The sequence below is a fragment of the Schistocerca serialis genome, chromosome 2 (genome assembly GCF_023864345.2).
Source record: "Schistocerca serialis cubense isolate TAMUIC-IGC-003099 chromosome 2, iqSchSeri2.2, whole genome shotgun sequence".
Classification (NCBI taxonomy): Eukaryota; Metazoa; Arthropoda; class Insecta; order Orthoptera; family Acrididae; genus Schistocerca; species Schistocerca serialis.
Window position 1 is genome coordinate 676,068,660 of NC_064639.1, and position 17,827 is coordinate 676,086,486.

At 38.7% G+C, this 17,827-nt stretch overlaps 1 protein-coding gene across 3 annotated transcripts in view; it reads left to right on the forward strand.

The window, feature by feature from the left end:
* Window positions 1-16,866, forward strand: part of LOC126457775 (PAT complex subunit CCDC47) — an 81,568-nt gene extending 64,702 nt beyond the window's left edge. Inside the window, exons 7-11 of one of the 3 annotated variants that reach the window (XM_050094357.1) lie at window positions 3,033-3,223; window positions 12,532-12,700; window positions 13,382-13,516; window positions 16,360-16,449; window positions 16,562-16,866. In XM_050094357.1, coding sequence (XP_049950314.1) covers window positions 3,033-3,223; window positions 12,532-12,700; window positions 13,382-13,516; window positions 16,360-16,449; window positions 16,562-16,567 — 591 coding nt within the window. In that variant the 3' untranslated portion in view covers window positions 16,568-16,866. The other 2 variants (XM_050094358.1, XM_050094356.1) reach the window with 2 other exon arrangements.
* Window positions 16,867-17,827: the final 961 nt, after the last annotated feature.

Sequence of the window (17,827 nt, forward strand, 5' to 3'; positions counted from 1 at the left end):
ACTAAAATGTTTTCAACATATACTGTACATTATCCTTATAAATTCAAATTTTACACCCTAAATATCTTCTTGAACTGAATATATTGATGATGCCGCACCCAGTCCAGCTTCTGAAATGACTGGGGAAGTTTTTCATTTTGAGTGGGCCTTAGAGGTTCATTTCAATCATCTAACTGTGGGAGTACAATTGAGTGATGATTATTCTTCACCATATGGTCGTGCAGGTTTTTGGAACATAGTAAAACACACTCAAACTCTTTCTCACTTCAGCGCTTCTCTCCATTCGTGTGATCACTCTCTTCAGAAATTGCGTTTTCGGCTGCTATTATTCAGAAGGATTCCATCATCATCTTAGTTAGCTTTCTCACAGAATGAGACTCCTAAACTTTGATTACTTCCATGTCATTGCTTTCTGTAATAGCCACCCAATCCTTATTCCTCAATTCTTCAGAATTTGAGTTCAGGGCCTTACACTTTCTATTCATTCACATCTCTAATTCTACTGTTTGTGCCATTCCCATTCTTTTTTCTGATTCATTGGCAGTGTAACTAATGTCCAGTTCATTTTCTGCAACTGATACATCATCAGACGACAGTTTTCAAAAGAAAACTTTTAATACATTTTGGAGTGATCATTGTCCCATTCATCTCTAATCATATTGATTGCCACCTTAATCTTTAACTGTGGCTGAATGTCTTGGTGGTAACCTCACCTCAAGCCACAGTCTGTTAACAAGCTTTGAAAATGTGCCAATAGCCCCTTGGTTCATAGGGTGCAATTTGGAAGTAGTGTTAGAAGGCATTAAATAAAATTGATACTTTCATTCAACTCAATAATTGGAGACAGAAGGCTGGGAACATTACCAGTGAGGAGGACTATTTTGGAAAGTATTTTTTATTTCTTACACTATGCCTGAACTCATTATTCAGTTCTTTTTGAAAAAAAAAAATAGTACTTCAGTTTGAAGATGCCGTCCAACCTGTTCACCTCTGTGAACAGAAAACCTACTCTTACAAAATCATTTCATTGTCTTCTCTGACATGGGGTAAGTAAAAACAGATTTAGTTTACAACTCCCTAAAAGTGTTTCCTCTGAAAATGAGAATGCATTGATTATTAGTGGCCATAAAACTGGGAGCAGATTCTTTAGCAATAAAAATGAATGGACACCTGGTCATTAGTTTCGAACCCTTTTTATCAAAGTTAAAAAATTGATTCTTTGTGTAATATTTAGTCTCACTTGAAATTATTATTATTTTTTCTCAGAATTTATTTGTTTTAACTGTCTCCTGTTGTCACTTTTATATAATGGAAGCAAAATCAATGCTTCAAATGATCAAACCAATATAGTCTGGCAGAGAAACTTAGTGGATTGCCTGGTTTAATGAGATTAACCAGTATCAAGGGCCACGTTCATATGCATTAGATACAGAAATTTTGTTAAATATCATACAGCCATATTGATCGAAATACGCCTTACAACTCGTGTAGACAATTAATTTTATAGTGATACTAATGTACTGTACCGACAAGTAACTACATTGTTGTGTTCTTGTTTGGTAAATTTTTGGAATCTGTTCCTGTACATGGTAGTGTCCTACTGTTGTAAGACTCATTTCGAGGTGAAAAGTAATATGAGGGTATTCATTTGTGTACCATGAGTAGCTTTGTTTTTATATATGAATGTGACATTCTGTTAAAACACATTTGCACTAATCTTGCAAATATTCTCATTGCAATACATTTTGAAAGGTGATTTGGAAAACAAATCAAATCAATTATACTGACACCACTGGGTTGTAAGGGTTTGTTACATGAAAACACTCAACAAACAATCCTCATCAACTTCTGGAAGCTAGTCAGTGGACTTTTAATTTTCACTGTATAAGATTGTGTTAAACATTGCTTACAGGACATTACTCCACTTCTACAGACGTCACCAAATGGGACATTAAACCCTAACTTTCATTCTTTACTGGAAGCCATTAATGTTGATGTGCCCTTTTGTGTTTAGAACCCTCAGCAATACTATATAAAAAGGATAGGTGCTACTCGCAACATAGATAGGCATTGAGTGGCAGGGAGGCACATTGAAAAAGAGTGCTAGATACTGGTAGCCATTCCACAAACTCTTTCATCAGACGGAGGCAAAACAAAACAAAACACACACACGCACACCTCACAGACACATGGCCACTGTTGTCCCTGGATGCTAAGATCTGAGTCAAGCATTAATGTCTGGAAACAGCAGTGTTTTGTATCCCGCCTGGAAGGTGGCGCGTGGGTAGGATCAGGAAAATGTAATATACGTCGGTACTGCAAGTGAGTAAAATTGGTTTACTGGTGCAGGAATATTTACAGAGGCATACATAACTTAATTCATAGGTGCAAAGCAGAAGCAAAGTGTCCTGGCCATCTAGTCTTGATCCAAATGGGCAGAATCTGGAGCGGAGCTGTCCCGCTCCGGCTAGAGTGCACTGTCGTCGGTGTCTCATGCCGTGGCATTGTTGTTATCGATACCACACACACACACACACAGAGAGAGAGAGAGAGAGAGAGAGAGAGAGAGAGAGAGAGAGAGAGTGAGTGAGAGTGAGAGTGAGAGTGTGAGTGTGAGTGTGAGTGTGAGTGTGAGTGTGAGTGTGAGTGTGAGTGTGAGTGTGAGTGTGAGTGTGAGTGTGAGTGTGAGTGTGAGTGTGAGTGTGAGTGTGAGTGTGAGTGTGAGTGTGAGTGTGTGTGTGGGCGGGCGCACGCGCGCGCGTGCGGTGTTTTGTTTTGTTTTGCTTTGTCTGTCTGATGAAGGATTTAGTGTGCTAGCTAATTATATCTAGCAGTCTTTTTTCAAAGTACCTTTCTGCCCCTCAACACCTCTATGTGGTAGTAGCGTCTATCATTTTCAAGTTGTTGTCATTCCATCTCAGATTTTCTGTTGTTTGGTTTATAATTGTATATTCATCTTGAGATAAGAACAATATTATCAAAATGAAAGGTGTTTGTGGTTAAATATATTTCTAATTTTTTGTCCATTTTAGAGTGTATACTGTCCAGAGAGGCGTTCAGTGGAGAAATACGGCTTGCCAGCCAGTTTTAATTTGCTATCTGAAATAGCTGAAGCATCTTCTGCTCTTTTGGATTCAAAAGTTGTAAACGTCATTAAAACTCACGCAGATATGATTGATTACATTCATTTTTCTGATCAATATTCAGGCCCAAAGCAGCCAGAGTAAGTACTGGAATTCATTTGATTTTCTTAAATGCCGCATAAGAAGGTCAAACATACAAAAATTTGTTAATGCATTCTTGCTGACTGTTGAGAATACTATTGTTGTTCTCACATAAATGATGTTTTCCATATAGTTCTTTTTTTTTTTTTTTCTTTACGTCTAGATCCACTTTTGATAAAGCTATGTTCAGAATTTCCCTGTTGATATAAGTAACTTGTAAGTGTTACAAAACTACTTTATATTTGTTCAGAAAATTCAAGGGATTCTGAATAATTTCTGATGTATAGTAAATTATATAAGAGCAAGGAGAAAATTTCTTAGTGTGGCACAGTGATGATACTGATATCAGCATGTCTTCTTGTGTTGTGCTGATAATGTTCAATGTAAGTGAATGTTTAATGTTAGTGAAGTGTAAGCTTCATTTGTGGAACAGTTTTGTTAGTAAGGTATTTTGAAGTAATTTTGTTGTTTTTGCTTTGTTCATATGGATAAAATGGAATACTACACCATTAATTTTCTTTGCATTGTTCATATTAACACTAACAGAAATTTATCCAAAATTGTTGTTGGTGTCTGTTTATTTGCAACCATTATGAAATGAGTGGCAGATTTAAAATATATATCATACTTGCCTTGAAGTGAGAGGCATAAAAGCTGTCCCACAAAGTGGATTCACAGATGAAAACACCAAGAAATTGCACAGTACGGTATTAGCCTCTAGCAGTTAAATGTGTATGAAATAAGCATATCAAAAGAAACAGATTAGTGTATTTTACATGATGAACTAACTGTCCCACCCGGCATTGCCCAGGCATTCATTTTAGTAATTTTCTATGAGGAACATTCAGTTTCTGTACACATAACACAGCTGTGTCTCGCATTTACAACATGTTTTTGTAAATGTCTGTGGCAATGCCTCTTCATAGCTCTGTAGATGGCTATTGTTTCTATATACAGCCATTTGAGTTTCACAGTTAGAAGCTGTCAGAAATGCTGCTAGGTGTCAGGGATTTCCTCATGGTGACTTGGCTGTAGGAGTGTCTTAGTAGCAAAGAATGCATGATGTGGTATTTTTTTTCACACATCTCAGTGTTTATGACGTCATAACTCCTGAACTGTGTGTGGTTCCATGATATAATTTTGTTGGTGCATTGGGTGACATGTGTGGAGGCTGTCTACGAAATTGGTTGTGAATAGAATTCATAGCTCAGAAGTAATAAATTTAAACATCATGCGTGATGTGGCAGTTTTCACACATCTCATTGTTTATTACATTATATCTCTTGAAATATCATAGGTTGGTGGTTCTTGTCCCACAGCAATTGTTGCCTGACAGTAAGGGATATGTGCAGTTACTGTGAACATGATACAGATCTACAATCCATGCTAGAATGGGAGCAGTTAAAACAGTGAGTGAAAGCTGGTGGTCCCCACAGGAAAGGTGACTCATCTGCTGCAAAAACTATAAGCAGTGCTTTCTGTGATGCATAAGGGATTTTTCTTTTTGATTACGTAGTAAAGGATAACAGAGCAGCTGGTAAATGTCATGGATGTCTTTTATACTAATATGTGAATAAATATGTGAGAAAATACCAGGACTTAAAAAGGAATGAAATCCACTTGCATCACTGAGTGAGGTGGCACAGTGGTTGGCACATTGGACTCTCTTTCGGGAGGACGATGGTGTCTGGCCATTCTGACTTAGGTTTTCCATGATTTCCCTAAATTGCTTCAGGCAAATGCTGAAATGGTTGCTTCAAAAGGGCACAGCTGATATCCTTTCTTGTTCTTCCCTAATCCGAGCTTGCATTCCATCTCCAGTGACTTTGCTGTGACAAGATATTAAGCATTAAACTACTACTACTACTCTTCCTCCTCATCTTCCATCAGAATATTGCACCTAAACATGGGAAAACTGAAGTAAACATTATTGGAACAACCATAATATCCACCATACTGGGAATCTTTGTTTTCACTTCCTCTCATATTTATTGAAATTTTTGGGTGATGAATGCATTGAAGTTAATGAAGAAGTGGCAAAAGTTAATGGATATTTTGCAGACTTTCCAGAGTCACAGTCTAAGAATGGAAGCTACTGAGAGTAAAAACGCTGAACAGCGTGCACTGTACTAAAGGAGATTGCATTGAAAAGTTAGTGCATTAATTAACTAAAGATTTTAAAAAGCATTCTTTCACTTGCCAGGCTGAGAAATTTCCCGAGCATTTATTTGTGGACCACATAAGTAGTCTTTTTCTGTTGTTTGTTTGATATTCGAAGAATTAGTGCATCATTATTTTAGAGCTACTTCTACGAGGGTCACTCCAAAAGAAATGCACACTATTTTTTTAAAATCCATCTTTTATTCTACATGTTTGAAAGTTTTACAGTGTGTAGATACATCCTTTAGGAACAATATTTTCATTTCTCCACATAATTTCCATCCCTCTCAACTGCCTTACACCATCTTGGAACCAGCACCTGTATACCCGCACAGTAAAATTCTAGACCAACCTGTTGGAGCCACTGTTTGGCAGTGTGCACAAAGGAGTCATCATCTTCAAACCTTGTTTCACGAAGAGTCTTTCAGTTTCCCAAAGAGATGATAGTCATATGGAGCCAGGTCAGGACTGTAAGGCGGATGTTTCGGTGTTGTCCATCGGAGTTTTGTGATCACTTCCATGGTTTTTTGACTGACATGTGGCTGCGCATTGTCGTGCAACAGCAAAACATCCTTTTGCCAATGTGGTTGAACACGATTCAGTGGAGCTTGAAGTTTCTTCAGTGTCGTCACATATGCATCAGAATTTATGGTGGTTTCAGTTGGCATGATGTCCACAAGCAAGAGTCCTTCGGAATCGAAAAACACCGTAGCCATAACTTTTCCAGCAGAAGGTGTGGTTTTGAATTATTTTTTCTTGGGTGAATTTGCATGATGCCACTCCATTGATTGCCTCTTCGTCTCTGGTGAAAAATGATGGAGCCATGTTTCATCACCTGTCACAATTCTTCCAAGAAATTCATCTCCACCATTCTCGTATTGTTCCAAAAGTTCGCTGCATACCGTTTTTCTTGTTTCTTTGTGAGCCACTGTCAACATCCTGGGAACCCACCTGGCACAAACCTTTTTTAACGCCAACACTTTCAGTATTCTGCAAACACTTCCTTCCCCTATCCCAACATAGCGTAACAATTCGTTCACTGTGATGCGTCTGTCAGCAGTCACATTGGAGTATGTGCAGTATGAGGCCACCGCTGCAAGGACAATCCTCAATATTGCCGTGCCCGCTTTCATCACGTAACCTGCTTGCCCACCGACTAACTGTACTGGGATTGACAGCAGCATCTCCGTACACCTTTTTCAACCTCTTGTGGATGTTTCCCACTGTCTCTACAGGAATTCTATGACAGCACGTTGCTTCTGACGAACGTCAAGTGTACCAGCCATCTTGATGACATGCTGTGACGGCGCCACTCACGGGAACAGGTTGAACTAAGTTTGAAAACAAGTGGGAAGGCTGTATCTACACACTGTCAAACTTTCACAAATGCAGAATCAAAACTTTATTTTTACAAAAATAGTGTGCATTTCTTTTGGAGTGACCCTCATATGTGTGGACTTCTATGAAACATTTGCAATAATACAGACCTCAATGTAGTGGTATCATCAACAAATGTGACATGAAGAAGGTGGAATATTACTTGTTGACTAGGTTACAGATAATCATGATATAAGGGACCAGTTTTATGACTGGTTTGATGCAACTCTACATGTTGGCCTATCTTGTGCGAGTCTCTTCTTCTCCAAATAACTACTTCAACCTACATCCATTTTAACCTGCTTACTGTATTCATCTCTTGGTCTCCCACTCACTTCCCTCGGCTACTAAACTGGTGATCCCTTGATGTCTCAGAATGTGTTCTATCAAGTGCTCCCTTCTTTTAGTCAAGTTGTGCCATAAATTTCTTTTCTCCCTAATTCCGATCTTCAGCATTCTTTCTTAGCACCACATTTCGAAAGCTTCTACTCTTTTGTTGTCCACATTTCGCTTTATGACGTTGCCTTAAAGTTCACCTCTATTGTATGGACCCTCTATATATTCCTTTTAGCTTTCCCTTCTGTGAAACTTCCTGGCAGATTAAAACTGTGTGCTCGATCGAGACTCGAACCCGGGCCCTTTGCCTTTCACGGGCAAGTGCTCTTGCCTGCGAAAGGCAAAGGTCCCGAGTTAGAGTCTCGGTCGAGCACACAGTTTTAATCTGCCAGGAAGTTTCATATCAGCGCACACTCCGCTGCAGAGTAAAAATCTCATTCTGGAAACTTTCCCTTCTTTGCTTAGGACTGGTTTTCCATTGGAGCTCTTGATATTTATATAGCTGCTTCTCTTTTGTGCAAAGGCCTCTTTAATTTTTCTGTAGGTGGTATCTGTTGTTCCTGTAATGAAATGTGCTTACAAATTGTTTCATTTGTCCTCTAGCCATTCCTGTTTAGCCATATTGCACTTCCTGTCACACTCATTTTTGAGACTTATATCCTCTTTCATATGTTTTATTTGCTGCATTTTTATATTTTCTCCTTTCATCAGTTACATTCACTATCTCCTATGTCATCCAAGGGTTACTACTAGACCTTGTCTTTTTACATATTTGATCCTCTGCTGCATTCACTCTTCCATCTCTTAAAGCTAACCATTCATCTTCTGGTGTATTCCTTTCCCTTTTATAGTCAGTCGTTGCCTAATCCTCCCTCTGAAACCCTCAACAGTCTCTGGTTCTTTCAACTTATCCAGGTTCCATCTCCTTAATTTCCCACCTTTTTGTGCTTTGAAGTTTTAATCTATAATTCATAACCAATAAATTGGACAGATAGTCCTCATCTGGCCCCAGAAATGTCTTACAATTTAAAATCTGGTTCTGAAATCTTTGTCTTACCATTATGTAAGCAATCTGAAGCCTTCGGGTGTGTCCAGGTCTCCTCCACACATCTAACCTTCTTTTATAATTCTTGAACCAAGTGTTAGTGATGGTTAAATTATGTTCTGTCCAAAATTCTACCAAACAGCTTCTTACATTCCTTCCCACCAGTCCATATTGATCTACTGTTTTTCCTTCTCTTCATTTTCCTACTGTTGAATTCCAGCCCCCCATCACAATTACATTTTCATCTCCCTTAACTGTATGAATAATATCTTTTGTCTGGTCCTATATAAAACACTAAGCGTTTTTAAGGCTACCATCCAGCCCCTTGTTGACCAGTCTGGTGTGGCAGTTGAAGATAGGAAAACAAAAGCTGAAGTTTTAAATTTCACGTTCAAAAAATCATTCACAGGGGAGAATAGTGCTACAAACAGACTGTCATTTGACCATAGGACAGATTGCCATATGGACGACATAGTAATAAGCATCCCTGGTATCGAGAAACAATTGAAAGCAAATAAATCACCAGGCATCAATGGAATCCCAATTCGGTTTTACAAAAAGTACCCTATGGCATTAGCCCCTTCTTTAGCTGCATTTATCACGAGTCTCTCGCCCACCACAAAGATACAAATGACTGGAAGAAACTGCAGATGACTCCAGTGCATAAGAAGGGTAGAAGAACAGACCCGCAAAATTACAGACCAATATCCCTAACTTTGGTTTAGTGCAGAATTCTTGAACATATTCTCAGTTTGAATATAATAAACTTTCTTGAGAGTGAGAAGCTTGTGTCCACAAATCAGCATGGTTTTACAAAGCATTGTTTGTGTGAAATTCAGCTTGCCCTTTTCTCACGTGATATACTGGAATCTATGGATGAAGGGCAACAGACAAATGCTACATTTCTATATTTCCGGAAGGCATTATACAGGGTTATTACAAATGATTGAAGCTATTTCACAGCTCTACAATAACTTTATTATTTGAGATATTTTCACAATACTTTGCACACAAATACAAAAACTCAAAAAGTTTTTTTAGGCATTCACAAATGTTCGATATGTGCCCCTTTAGTGATTCGGCAGACATCAAGCCGATAATCAAGTTCCTCCCACACTCGGCGCAGCATGTCCCCATCGTTGATGCGAGCTCGCAGTTCTGGCACGTTTCTTGGTAGAGGAGGTGTAAACACTGAATCTTTCACATAACCCCACAGAAAGAAATCGCATGGGGTTAAGTCGGCAGAGCGTGGAGGCCATGACATGAATTGCTGATCATGATCTCCACCACGACCGATCCATCGGTTTTCCAATCTCCTGTTTAAGAAATGCCGAACATCATGATGGAAGTGCGGTGGAGCACCATCCTGTTGAAAGATGAAGTCGGCGCTGTCGGTCTCCAGTTGTGCCATGAGCCAATTTTCCAGCATCTCCAGATACACGTGTCCTGTAACGTTTTTTTCGCAGAAGAAAAAGGGGCCATAAACTCCGTGAGATTGCACAAAACACGTTAACTTTTGGTGAATTGCGAATTTGCTGCACGAATGCGTGAGGATTCTCTACCGCCCAGATTCGCACATTGTGTCTGTTCACTTCACCATTAAGAAAAAATGTTGCTTCATCACTGAAAACAAGTTTCGCACTGAACGCATCCTCTTCCATGAGCTGTTGCAACCGCGCCGAAAATTCAAACCGTTTGACTTTGTCATCGGGTGTCAGGGCTTGTAGCAATTGTAAACGGTAAGGCTTCTGCTTTAGCCTTTTCCGTAAGATTTTCCAAACCGTCGGCTGTGGTACGTTTAGCTCCCTTCTTGCTTTATTTGTCTACTTCCGCGGGCTACGCGTGAAACTTGCCCGCACGCGTTCAACCGTTTCTTCGCTCACTGCAGGCCGACCCGTTGATTTCCCCTTACAGAGGCATCCAGAAGCTTTAAACTGCGCATACCATCGCTGAATGGAGTTAGCAGTTGGTGGATCTTTGTTGAACTTCGTCCTGAAGTATCGTTGCACTGTTATGACTGACTGACGTGAGTGCATTCCAAGCACGACATACGCTTTCTCGGCTCCTGTCGCCATTTTGTCTCACTGCGCTCTCGAGCGCTCTGGCGGCAGAAACATGAAGTGCGGCTTCAGACGAACAAAACTTTGAGTTTTTCCACGTATCTGTAGTGTGTCATGACCATATGTCAATGAATGGAGCTACAGTGAATTTATGAAATCGATTCAATCATTTGTAATAGCCCTGTACATGGTGCCCCGTTGCAGGCTGTTAATGAAGGTATGAGCATATGGAATAAGTTCACATATATGTGAGTGGCTTGAAGACTTCTTAAGTTATAGAACCCAGTATGTTTTCCTCGACAGCAAGTGTCCATCAGAGACAAGTGTGTTGTCAGAAGTGCCCCAAGAAAATGTGATAGGACCACGGTTGTTCTCTGTATACATAAATTATTTTATGAACAGAGTGGGCAGCAATCTGCGGATGTTTGTTGATGATGCTGTGGTGTACAGTAAGGTGTCAAGGTTGAGTGACTGTAGAAAAATACAAGATGACTTAGACAAAATTTCTATGTGGTGCGATGAATGGCAGCTAGCTCTAAATGTAGAAAATTATAAGTTAATGAGGATGAGTAGGAAGAACAAACCTGTTATGTTCAGATACAGTATTACTAGTGTCCTGCTTGACAGAGTCAAGTCGTTGAAATTTGTGTTAACGTCGCAAAGCAATATGAAATGGAACAAGCGTGTGAGAACTGTGATAGGGTAGGTGAATGGTCGACTTCAGTTTATTGGGAAAATTTTAAGAAAGAGTGGTTCGCCTTAAAAGAGACGGCATACAGGATGCTGGTGTGACCTATTCTTGAGTACTGCTTGAGTGTTTCAGATCTGTACTAGGTTGGATTGAAAGAAGACAACAAAACCATTCAGAGTTGGGCTGCTACATTTGTTACTGGTGGGTTCAAACAACACATAAGTGTTACAGAGATGCCTGGGGAACTGAAATGGGAATCCACAGAGTGAAGGCAACATTCTTTTCAAAAAAACACTACGAGAAAATTTAGAGAACTGGCATTTGAAGGTGACTACCAAACAGTTTTAATTCTACCAACATACATTGTACATAAGGACCATGAGGATAAGATACAAGAAACTAGGGCTCGTATGGAGACATATGGAAGGTCTTTTTCCCTCGCTCGATTTGCTAGTGGAACAGGAAAGGAAATGGCTAGTAGTGGTACAGGGTACACTCTGCCACGCACTGTATGGTGGCTTGCGGTGTATCTATGTAGGTGTAGATATATGTGTATTTCTACAACCTCTTCGTCTGCAGAGCTAATTGGCATATAAACTTTTACTACTGTGTTAGGTGTGAGATTTGTGGTTATCTTGGCTACATAGTTCATTTCCTAATCTAATTCCCTTAGCATCACCTGGTTTAATTTGACGACACTCCAGTTCCCTTGTTTTGCTTTTGTTGATGTTCATCTTATATTCTTCTTTCAAATACTGTACATTCCGTTCAACTGCTTTTCCCAGTATTTGCTTTTGCTGATAGAATCGCAGTGTCATCAGCAAACCTCAGAGTTATTATGAGGTGCTGAGAACCATGACGGCCTAAAGCACACAGTCATCAAGCACATATGGAAGTGAAATAGCTTTTCGTGAATGTTCATATAGGTAACATGGACCTACAACACAGATAAACCTGACTCACCATAATATCAACAGATATCAGGAACCTGCATACCTGCTACAATCTCAAAGCTGATGTTGATGTGCTTAAGGCCACTGTGATTCTCAGTGCCTTGTATGTATTTTTTTAGTAGTTAGAACTGCAAGTCTATGACAAGTTTCAGTGAGTGCTGCACTACCAGTCTGTGAGTTTGATTAATTATATTTAATACCCACATGTGAATTCACCTGTGCTTTTTGTAATTAAAAAGTGACAGAACAGAGCTATGAAAGTGCCAGCTTAGATTATTAAATAAAAAAATATTTTCATTGAAAATTGTCCTTGCATGTTTAGTTATAAGGCTAGTACAAAAGGAGAGGTCAATATCACAAGAGATGAAAAAATAGCCGTTTGAAATAGAATGTTTCATACTGTCATAGGCTTTATTCTGAATTATTTACGGGATACAACAAATTTAACATATGGTGAGGTCTCACATTTCCACTAATGTAAATAGTGTGTATATTTATGGCCTCTGTGATAGCTGTTGTGTTCGCTCTTAAACACCAAATTCTTCTAGATTGTCGAATTTTGGGCCGAGGGGGGGGGGGGGGGGGGTAGAAAGGTATATTGAGCGTATCATGTTTTTAGTATTCTAGCATTTTAATTGAATTCTACAAATAACTTTAACTACAGCCATTTACATTTTCTCTGCAGTGATGCAAATCTTACAAAATTGCCTGAAACAAAGAAGGTATTGTTGTTCAATTTCAACATGATCGTTAAGGGAAGACAAATAGATGAAGCCATGGAACAGATGAAACCTCTTATGATGCTTGTTATCTACTGCATGGAGAAAGTTAAGAGATTCCGTCTCAGCAGAGAGGTGTGTATTATCATTGCTTATTAACACACAAAACAGTTTTGGCATTTGTATTCATTCACTTCCTGTCTCGTGTATATGATTATGTGCATACAACTAGATTCTAGGATTAATAGAAGAGGAAGGGGGGAAATTGTCCTATTTACATAATCTTCTGTTTTGTATATCTTTGCCAGTTAATACATTAAGACATTTCTTTTTCTCTTTTCGTAGACATATCACAGAAAGATACAACCAGTTGTCCAATTTGGTGTTGCTATTATTTCTCTGTTGCTAGCACAGTGAAAATTCATAACATTAATTTTGACAAAATTCAGAATTACAACCAGTAAACTGCAGCTGCAGATAATTACTAAGCTTCCAGCCAGTATAGTATCATAAAAACAATTGTGAGTCAGAATTTCAATAGAAAAATAGATAGAGAAAAATGAGGTGCATATTCTGTCCAGTTTGTCCTAAACTTCACTTAGGTAGCAGAAGAAAGAGATTCCAAGCTCTTGCAATTCTGTATCTTATAACTCTGGAAGGAGACCTGTATCTCTCTTTGCCACTTTCTGACCATTGATGGACGTTTCAAATGACAGATGTGAGTTAACTGGAGTTGTAAAGGTTGAAGCAACCTATTCAGTTGATATATGGATGTAAATATGTGAAATTTAATTTAAAATATTCTGGTTGATGCAGGCAAAGAATAAAGCACAGAAAAATAGGAACCGTGTGGATGAGGCTTTCCTCAAGACGACACATGCTGCAAGGGCAGAAGCAGCTGCAGCCCGCCGTGAGGAAAAGAAGAGGCAGGAGAAGGAACGTATTTTGCAAGTAAGTTTTACTGGAATGGTAATGTTTGAATACAGACTACAGTTCATCACCACTGTAAAATCAGTAACACTTAAAGATAATTTTGAAGGTTTCATGCATAGCTGATATTTGGTTCATTGGAACACTTACAGCAAACGTGGAGCACCATCAAACCAATACACATTTATAAGTTCAATAATAATGTGTAACTACTAGACACAGCAGGAAGAATTTCATTGCATTCACACTCCTGGTATTTAGTATGCTGTCAGGTTGAAAGATCATTATTTTTTTCCAGTGTCAGTGTGGAGCTGTGTGTAAATCAGTCTCTTGAATAAGTTTACTAGGCATTTGAGGATTCTGTTTGTTCTGTGACCATGGTCTTTCTTTTCTTTGGTCACTTCAGGTACAGAAGGATTATCATGAATACGAAATCAGGTTGAATATCAGCTTCGATCTGCCAGATTGAGGTTGAGAAGTATATGTCCAGAGAACTTCAAACACTCAACCTTTGTTTCTATATAAATTGGTATCTACTAGTTCTTTTTCACCTGTGAATCTTGAGGACAGCTGATCTTTTCATTATTTTTCAAAACACGGAACACATGTTCTTTGGTAGCAGGTCTCGATCCATTACTAAGCAGGCAAAAACTGAATTGCTACTCTTATATATTTATTTGAGCCAGATGTTTTCTTCTCTCTCCATACATTATTTGAGTCATAATTTAACTTACACGAGATTTCTTATAGTTTCTACATCTATACATTCATGCTTTCAGTGGTATGGTGATTACACTTTCATGAAAATATAATAGTGAGCTTTCTTGTTCATAGATTTTTAATGAATGATGAAATAATGAAGTTCTTGCGCCTTCCACTGATTTGAGTAACTCTGTATACAATTACTTCTGTATACTTCTTTCAATCTCAATTCACATTAGATGTCCTTTCATCCCCCCTGTAAGTGATTCTTGCTGTAAATGCGACCTCTGTAACATCAAACATGCTGCAGCTGACGCCATGGAAGAGCAGGGTAAATGGGAATGTGACAGAGAGTTACATCAGCGAAAGGCCAGAGTGTGCGGGCAGGACTGCATCGCAGTGCAGCAGAAAGGAGCCATCAGAACAATGATACAACTGTGATTGCCTTTGATTTGATGAGGACTTTACCGACAGATATCTGTTACTACAAGTGGCAATTGTCGACATACTGCCTTGGAATACACAACCTGCGTACCAAGAAAGCTACCACGTATGTATAAAGTGAGGGCGAAGCATCCTGAGGACCGCAAAAAAGTGGATTGTGTCTCATGGATTACATTAAACATAATGTCCAAACAAAGCGACAGATTATGTACTCGGATCAATGTGGCGGGCAAAATTGGAATATAAAAATGGCCTTCCTGTGTCAATTCATGGTTCTGCATGCAGACTTCAGACCGGAAGTAATCCACCATAAATTCCTAGTCAGTGGGCATACATACCTACCATGTGACCAGAACTTTGGTATCATGGCAAACAACAGGAAATTTCACCCAAACATATACACACCCTCTGACTGGATGAATGTCATTATCACTGCACAAAAACAGCAACACTTCACCGCTATATGTATGACAAAGAATGGTTTCGTGTCCACAGTACATTTAGAGAGAAACATACGTAACCGTAAAGTGTCGACACAAAATACCAGGGTGCAATGGTTCCATATTCAGTGGCTTCAATATAAAGCATCCTCTCCCCAGATGATGTGTTATAAGTGCTCCAATGAGCCAGATGTCCTGAATGCTGACGTTTTTCTGAATGAGGTTAGAAAGTAATGGAGAGTCTGGACATACTATATCCCAATGGACATGCTATTAGCGCATTGAAAAAGACCGATTTAATGACCTCACAGCAATTCGTAACCCTGGTGTACCATAGTTATTACCGTAACTTGAAGACAACTGCACAGCCGTGTGGCGACACTATCCCTGCAAATGATGATATGGATGATGAACATTAAAACCTCATGTGTATCTTGTCCAATGTTCGACTACAGTTTAAAGCATGTTTCGTGTATTATGGCCAAGTGCGCTGAAACAATAGTGGCCTAACCCACACAAAAAAGGGTCTAAATACAGTATTACGGTTAACTCCAGGTTTAGCCGATTACCGGACACCATACCACATTATTTATACCACAGTCATTGCTATACGCCACAATCACTACCTTACACATCAATTCTGCAAACGTCAATATCTTCCAGTGGCCATTTCCACAAACCAGTGTGCAGTGGGTTAGGCCACTATAGTGTTGATAGCCTCAATTCTGTTCTGCGGCTTCTTTATAACTCTGGATGAGAGTACTCCCTAAAACCTCGTAACTTTACCATCTACTCTGTATCTTTAAATAAGGCTCTTTCCAAAATGTGATAATTCATTGACATGGAAGTCTTTCTTTGGCCAAAATAACTCATTTTTTGTTTGAAATTTAAGCTGTGAATGGGATCAGACCTGACACATTTAGTTTAGTAGTTATAAATGTTGGGCATGGTGGCTGTTTACTGTTATTAATTTTTAGGTACAGCAGAGTAGTTGTTCTTCCATAGGTTGGTCTTGACATCACAATGCTTCACTAAGTATAGTCTTGCTGCAATGGTAGGCTCGTGGCTTGTTTGACCTAAGGCGCAACTTGTCTGTTCAGTTTGGAGGTCAGACAAATTGCGGTACATGGTATATTGAAAAATGTCATCCAAATAATATTAGAACAAGCTGAGAGGAGGAACCATATACCTTAGCACAATTGTCTGTCTCTGCCTGACCAGCAATCAAATAACACCAAGGTGTTGATCAGTTAATATTGTATTTGTCTGTGTTTGAAGGAAGATGACCCGGATAAGCAGCGCAAATGGGAAGATCGTGAAATGAAACGCCAAATGAAGAAAAAGGCGCCAAAAATGAAGCAGTTGAAGGTAAAAGCATTGTAATCTTTCTCATTGTGCCCATGTCCCTGATCAGTTCATTTTTTTATGTCACAGTAATAATTTATTTTCAAAGAATATGATCACCATTTTCTTTTGACAGTTATGAGAACACTTCTCCGCCTGGGTTATGCTTTTGTAAGTGAACATTTAGTACTTAACTAAAAAAAGATTTATTTATGAAGAATACCATACATATATTCATTAATTCTTTGTAATAAAGTATTTTCAAATTTTGATACCTACCTTTAGGTCATTTTTTAGAATTACTTGTCATATTTATTATTGTCTTCCAAACAAAATTTTGGAAAATTGTAATTAAAAATGGATAAAGAAAATTAAGCAGCTAGCATACTCATATTTTACAACCTGTATTTATGAAGTGCAATAAATATATTATTTATTGTGTGGTGTAAGTGTCTTTATTGCAACATTGTTATTAAAGAATTTTATTTTGGTTAAATATTAAATAGTTGTCATTGTCCTTAAAACATCCATAGTGTAACCTTCATAAAATCAACAGTTCGTAATGCCAACAGCCTCCTAGTACCTTATTTAACACAAGTAAATCAGATGTGTTAATGCGCAACTGTACAGCAAACCCTCATTTGTGTGGGGAATTTTAAGTTACTGGGTTAAAGTTAGGACAATTTTACTCTTATTTGGCTCCAAGACCCAATTTTCAGTCTTTTCTTGCAATAATTTCAACTCTGCAGCAAGGATATTTCACCGCATATTGCTAGTCATGTAGGTATGTCAGATCACAAGACTTTCTAATGCCATTCTCTGTTGAAACTGACTACACACAAAAACGGAATAGATCCAGTACATCCAGAGGTTCTTGCTTTAATCGTTGGCTCTGAATTAAAGCAAAACCTTGATTTGAGGTTCTGTCACCTATTATGTGAGGTATCTGTGATGTTTTAGAGAGAGGAAACTTTTTACATCTCAGTCTTCCAAAAATAAAAATATGACCTACCTCATACTGTCCTCTGAAGTGGAAGGGCACACTGAGGGCTATCTATGGCGAAAGGTTGGGGCACCCTAAAATAAGGTGCTTGCCATTGTCCCTTCTCCAGCTGTTGAAAATCTTCAAAACTGCTTCCTGCATATGTTAAGCAAGTTGTACAGTAGAAACAAAATGTGAAGACATGCAGGTTGATCGCATAGCTTCCTTTATAGTGACTATCAGTGAAGGTGAAATACATCAAAATGGAATATCTTAAAATGGGCAAAATTTCTTCAACCATGTTTGAGGTTTCCTGTGGCTGCTTCATTATGAGCAATATACAGAGGCAGGTAGTGAGAACTTGAAATGATTTTCAGATTTCAGTTTCAAGACCAGCTCTCTTCTGTTTTCTTCATATAC